Consider the following 7,024-nt stretch of genomic DNA (forward strand, 5'->3'; position numbering starts at 1 on the left):
GTGAACCGTGAACTCCCTGATGTTCAAGCTGGTTTTAGAAAAGGCAGAGGAACCAGAGATCAAATTGCCAACATCTTCTGGATCATGGAAAAAGCAAGAAAGTTCCAGAAAAACATCTATTTCTGCTTTATTGACCATGCTAAAGCCTTTCACTGTATGGATCACAATAAAGTATGGAAAATTCTAAAATCGATGGGAATACCAGACCACCTGACCTGCCTCTTGAGGCCTTACAAATAGCTGTGAAAAGAAGAGAAGCAAAAAGCAAAGGAGAGAGGTACCAGGGAACAGAAGCCAGTATCTGTTGTAATGCTATGGACTTGCCTATAATTTCAAGGCTAAGCACACAGGGCTAAGAATCTGGCATTTTGGGTCCATTTCAGGCTCTGATAAACTTCCACCTATAGATAATGTTAAGTAACTTCTCTTTGTCTCATTTTTCCCATTTGTAAAGTGGGAAGAAAAGACAACCTCGAAGATTTGTTATAAGCTTTAAATGAGATAATAGGTATAACCCAGGACAGTGTGGAAAGTGCTTATTTCATGTTTCATTCTTGGTTCTTCAGCTCATTATGGGATATGCGCAGAGATACAAATGAGAGAACACAAGATACTGGTGTGATAAATCCAAATATTTCTATTTGGATGTTTTATTTTGAATTTGGGGTAAGTTGTGGTTGGTATCGTCCATGGCAGGGCCACTGGGATGCTTAGGGGGAAACATGGTCTCATTTGTGTTTAGTGGTGCTCTCAATCCAGCTGACATATTTCTGAACGTTGGTGTAGATGCCCACATCCCCTCCCATGAAGTGTCCGACCTCGATCCCCTGCAGCTTGTTTTTGCAGATGACAGTAGCAACGGCCACCTCCTACAAGGGATCACACAGAGAGAGGGAGGCAGACAGATGCAGTCAAATCTCCTTATAGGCACTCTCTAGTCCCCATGTGGATGCACCCTGGCTAGAGGTAGCGTGCTGCATCAAGGTAAGAGTCCGCAGACTGGAAACTTGAATCATTCATCTAACTTTGTCGCAACTAGCCTTGTGTGATGTTGAGAAAGTCAGAGAAAAGCCTTTCTAGAACTCACATGTAAAAGGAGTCAAACTCCACTTACTTGAACTGGTGAAGACTGTTTCAATTTGTGAAGTATTTGAATTATTTTTGTTTAAGCGCTACCCATTTTCAGTTGCAGCTATGAGAATAAAAACCAATTATTAACTCTAGGTGTTGCGTGATGCCCCTTAATGAATACAGACATCTCTAATGAGGGTCCTTTACTGAAGATAATGAGAGGCTTTGCTGCAGCCTTACCAAATTCTCAAAAATTTGTGAAGTTGTGGGCTTTCTATTTTTTAAATACCGTGGTTAAATAGTTAACTAGACATATCCAAATGAATGAAAATTGGATAGAGAGAAAAGATTACCCCAAAAATTCGACTGAACACTTTTAGAAATTTAACACATATGGAGTTTCTGTGGCTTTTTCCTTGTTCGGTTTCCTGGCAGGCTGTGTTGGACATCACAGGGGCCTCCAGGTTCTGCCTTAAATCAGGGTGTCTGCCTGAGGGAAGACAGAGATAAAAGAAACCTTCTTGTTCACAAATGCCATTTAGCTCTCCAATCCCCAGTCTCTGTTTCAACTGATGTTTTGTGTCTGTCTGAACAATACTTGAGCCACCTGATGCAAAGAGCTGACTCATTTGAAAAGACCCTGATGCTGGGAAAGATTGAGGGCAGGAGGAGAAGGGGACCACAGAGGATGAGATGGTTGGATGGCATCACCGACTCAATGGACATGGGTTTGGGTGGACTCCGGGAGATGGTGATGGACAGGGAGGCCTGGCGTGTAGCAGTCCATGGGGTCGCAAAGAGTCAGACATGACTGAGTGACTGAACTGAACTGAACAAAATAATGAGGAAGAAAGAAGATGTGATTTTGTGCATGGTTATGAGAGTTAATCTTGAGGATTTTGAAATGGCCTTTATGTCTCTTTAAAAAGCAGCATTTTCTTTCTACTCTGTGTCTGTTCTTGGAGGAATAAGAGGTGACCTGACTCAAGTTCTCAGGTGTCCTCCACAAGAGAAGTGAGCCAGTTGGGAAAGAGGAGCCTTTTTAACGTGAACTGTGCCTCTGACCATCAGGAGGCATGGCCTCTGTGCTGAGTCAGGTGGCCTGGTGGCTCCATCTGACAAAGCTCTGAAGAAGCAGCAGGGCTTTAGACACCCTGGGAAAGGAGGACTCTGGGCTTCTGGGAGGGTTTCTTTTTGCCAGACCCCTCAGATAGTACCTCCCCTTTGTCTCCCTTCCACCATCCTCTGCTCTCAGTTACATAGACATGGGGCTCCTCCCCCACCTGTCTCATCAGATATAACTGACAACCTGATGTTCGGGGGCAGGTGCACTCACCATTGTTGTTTTGGCTCCAGTCCAAACCAGAAAGCATGCAGATGGTGCCTGGCTTGACGGTGCTGGTGGCGAGGGCAATGGGCTGGACTTTTTCGTTGAGGATGGCGGGCGTAGCCAGCCTAATGAGCATGAGGTCATCTTGGGGCGCACTATGACTATGGTTCCAGTAGCGGATAATCTGGATAGGGTTAATTGTCTGCTCTGTCCCATCTCTGATTCTGATCCTGAAATTTCCCAGCATCACCTTCAGATTTCTGGAGGGATAAGGGGTTGGAAGTCACCATCATCATCACTGTTGGTATCATCATCAAAGCTGATGTTACAGTGGGCCAGGTGCTTTGCCAAGAGCTTTGTCTGAATCCTGGATTCGCTAATTTACTACTCACAACAAAGCAATGATTCAAAACAGAATCCCTGTGTTACAGGTGGAGGAATGGAGGCACATGGGAGTATTCACCCATGGTCACACAGTTAAGTGGTGGAGTCCTTAACTTCTCTGTTTTCATGTAATGGGAGAGAAAAGAATGCATGGTCTAGAAATATTATTTCCCCTCGTTTCCAGCTCCAGCCTGTCTGGGCATTTCCATTCTGGTGTCGGGAAGAGAATGAGGTGACTTGAGTGTTGGACAGTTCCTGTTTGCTTTATCAGATCTCCTCACAACTCTATTTCATCCATCTCTGTACTTTGGAAGGTGAAATAGGTGGATTAAGTCAATAAGCTTTCTTGTCCTCTGGCATTTGATTGGTATTTGGCTGATAAGAAGCACCAAAAAGGAATTGGAAGGAGAAGGGAGAGGTTGGGGTGTTTATCCTCCCACCCGCCCTGCCCCGTTGCGTTGCCACAGGGTTGTGGCTGTCGACCGTCTCCTGACAGAAGGCTAGGCCCTCTATCAGGCCATCTCTGCACAGTGCTGTCTCTTTCTCTCTCACGGACTCTTTTCCTCTCCCCACTTAAAATCATTCTCCCCATGCCCCTTTAGGTCTGCGAGTAGTAAGTGCATCTTTCTAATACTGAACCCCAGAGGAACTGAACTGCTGTCTATGTTTTCCCTGTAACCAGACCATACCTTTGACATTAGTTCTTTTTATAAATTCTCTTCAATTTAATAAAATCTGAGTGCACCATCAGTTGCCTGCTGGTTCCTTAACTGACAAAACTCATAGTGCCAGTAAAAAAACCTTGGGAAGACTGGTGGGAGACTGAGGAGGCTCCCAGCGGCCCTGTTGACATGCGGGGCTGGATGGCTGTTGCGGAGGATGTTAAGCAGCACCCTTGCCCTGGTGTCTGTTCTCCGGCAGATGCCGTTAGCACAGCCCTCCCCACAGCCCTCACTCTACTGTGACAACCAAGAATGCCTTCCTTTGCCAAATGTACCCTGGGGGGAATGTTGCCCCCGTTTGAGAATCCCCAATGCAAAGTGAGTAGAGTGGGTGAGGATGCTCAACACTCACGGTAAGTAGCAGTGAGCAGGGGCCAGCACCCAGTTGCTTTTGATGAGGACGCCCACACAGGGGTTGAAGTGAGACTTGAGGTAGACCAAATAGGGGGAAGGGTCATCTTTCTGCACAGATGAGTGAGCGGAGAAAAATGTCCCTGAGGAATAGATATGAGAAGTTCTTAGAACAAACAAGACAGTCAACAGCTTCCTAGCTGAATGGAAATACAGACGATTTTAAGGTAGTGATCAGTTGGGCAGGAAATGTGAAGGTACTTGACATTAAAAAATCAAAATGTACATGGAAATGACATACCATTGTATCTAATAGTTTTAATAATGATTTTTGTCTGAAGGGGATCAGCTCTGGGATTTCTTTGGAAGGAATGATGCTAAAGCTGAAACTCCAGTACTTTGGCCACCTCATGTGAAGAGCTGACTCATTGGAAAAGACTCTGATGCTGGCGGGGGTTGGGGGCAGGAGGAGAAGGGGATGACAGAGGATGAGATGGCTGGATGGCATCACGGACTTGATGGACGTGAGACTGAGTGAACTCCGGGAGTTGGTGATGGACAGGGAGGCCTGGTGTGCTGCGATTCATAGGGTCGCAAAGAGTCGGACGCAACAGAGCAACTGAAATGAACTGAACTGAACTGAACAATATTCAACCTAAGAAAGTACCATGAGAAAGACTCATTTACTACTTATAGGAATGGGAATTGATTCTGTCTTCTTCAAAAGCAATTTAAAAATGACCATTAAGAATTGTAAATGGTTTGTCCCCTTTGACCTAATAATTACAACCCCAAGAATTCTTGATTCTAAAGAAATAATCGGATGTAGATCAAAATTATTAGTAAATGTGCTCATTTTAACACTATTTATAATAGGTAATTCTTGGGCTTCCCTTGTGGCTCAGCTGGTAAAGAATCTGCCTGCAATGTGGGAGACTGGGTTCAATCCCTGGGCTGGGAAGATCCCCTGGAGAAGGAAATGGCAACCCACTCCAGTATTCTTGCCTGGAGAATCCCTTGGACGGAGGAGCCTGGTAGGCTACAGGGTTGCAAAGAGTTGGACATGACTGAGTGACTTCACTTTTTTTCTTTCTTAAAATAGGTAAATGTTTTAAATACGAATGTCCAATACAGTAATGTTGGATATTGAAATACAAAGGGATATGAACAAATGGAACAGCATATATATTAAAACTGCATTTATAAAGAATATTAAACAGCAAAGGAATACTAATAACCTTTCAGTTAAAAACTAATAAAAATGTACAATTAATCTAGTAATCCAATTATCTAAGAACAAGTAAAGAAACAAAAATAAACCATTAAAATAAATAAAATAAAGCCTGGGAATAAATTCAAACAGTGCATTAGCGTGTGTTGACTGAGGGGACTATGAATGATGTTTATTTTTTATACTTTTTAATATTTCTCAGTTTTCTAGTATGACTGTGCAGTGCTTTTATAAATGAATTATTTTAAGAAAAAGAGAAGAAAGAGGAGGAAGGCTGATTCTAATATCAGAAATATTGTTTTTGTTTCAGCTGCCCTTGGTTCTTATGTTAATCCTTTCCAAGCCCAGGCCTGTACCTCACCACACCCTTTTCTGTGGAGTCACACTGTTAGAAACCCCAAGGAAAAAAGGGTGGGGTATAAATAAGGACAAGAGCCATTGCACTCTTGTTCTAAATCTTCACAATAACTCTATAATGTGGGTAGTAATATCCCCATTTGACTGTAGAAACTGAAGCCCAGATAGATTAATTAACTTGTCCAAGCTCACGAACAGCTAATTTGTGATGCAACAACCTAGGCAGTCAGGGTGTGGTGGGAAAGGCCGGTCTGGCGAATTCAGAAGAGCTTCCAATAGTCAGGGAGTACAGGATGGAGGGTCCTTGCATTTGGTCTTTTGTTCCCATCTTCTCCATTCCCCGCATTCTGAGTCTCTAAGCTTTTGCAACAGGGAGGCATATCAGTCATCAAAATGAGTTCTCTGTCCTTGTGACTACACTGAGACTTGCCCCTGTGTGATGAAGCCTGTAATTTGGAATAGCAAAGGTGGAACACTCACTGTTGAGTGTTGAGTGTGGGACTCTCCAAGGCAGGCATACACCATAAATTGCCCCCAAGTTTAGCACTGGACTTCTCAGCCTGTCCAGAGAGCCTTTGGCCAGTCTGAGAGGGGATCCCCATTGCTGCTCCTGACAGTTTCTCTTGACCCTTTTTTGCACCATCCCCACATCCTGCATCTGCCCTCCTCCATTCTATATTAACCTGTGCCTTATATGACAGAGTAGAAAGTCCTGGATACATACCAGCAAGGACACTCAAACAGAAGGTAAATTTCATAGTCTTCCCTTGTGAGGTTCAGAAGATCAGCGGAGTATGGAGCTCTCAGTTCAGTAGTTTCTCTGGAACACCTAGTAGAACCAGTGGGTATGGTTAGGCAGGAGGGTTGAAAGGCAGCTCTGGGCATGAGCAGAACAGGGGAAGAGGGCTCCAACAGGCAGATGGAGGCCCTTCTGTTCCAGAGAAGGTGGGGGACTATGCCTCTCACGGAAAGACAAGGAAGCTTTGTGTCTGGACTTCACGACCCAGGTCCCTCAATTTGCTGTCCATAAAAGCCCATCTGCCTAAAAGCAGTTCAGCTGTCTGTGGGAAAGGGAACTCCAGGCTTAGGACTTATGTCCCCACGGAGTTTTTCAGGCCAGGGCTGTGGGGGACAGGATTCTGCACCTTAGTTCAGGAAGATGGTGTGCCTAGGTTTGCTCTGAGCCCCCTAACAGTTACTTATACTTTTCTTCAGCCCCTCCCCTCTTTATTACATTAGCTTCATCTTTCCCTGGGGTCACTATTTCATCACTCTGCCGTCATAGCTTGGCCTGGTTGTTGTGATCAGCAGGTCTGAGCTAAGGAAATGGGGAAATGTAAAGCATTCACTGAGCAGTCATTTTGACAGTCAGGGAATGATTTACATTCTAGATTACATTAGATCTAGGTTCTACTGAATGGTTGGCAGGACCTCTAAGTGCTTTTTACCTAATGAAGAATTTGTCAGCCAATATTAGACTGCCATGTCATCCTTGGATAATTGGGAACACAAAGAGTCTGGATGCTAATAGCCAACATCCTGTGAGCATTTACTGCATCCCAGCCACTGACCAAAGTT

General features: G+C 44.4%; 1 protein-coding gene across 1 annotated transcript; it reads right to left on the reverse strand.

The window, feature by feature from the left end:
* Positions 1-669: 669 nt before the first annotated feature.
* On the reverse strand, positions 670-6,204 carry PRSS37 (serine protease 37). Its single transcript, XM_040260022.1, has 5 exons — positions 6,171-6,204; positions 3,860-4,001; positions 2,408-2,661; positions 1,425-1,561; positions 670-869 (listed from the first exon to the last, which is right to left on the reverse strand). Exons 1-5 carry the CDS (start codon positions 6,202-6,204, stop codon positions 729-731), a joined length of 708 nt encoding a protein of 235 aa, XP_040115956.1. The 3' UTR covers positions 670-728.
* Between the last annotated feature and the right edge of the window lie 820 nt (positions 6,205-7,024).

Source organism: Oryx dammah, unplaced genomic scaffold, assembly GCF_014754425.2.
Source record: "Oryx dammah isolate SB20612 unplaced genomic scaffold, SCBI_Odam_1.1 HiC_scaffold_18, whole genome shotgun sequence".
Classification (NCBI taxonomy): Eukaryota; Metazoa; Chordata; class Mammalia; order Artiodactyla; family Bovidae; genus Oryx; species Oryx dammah.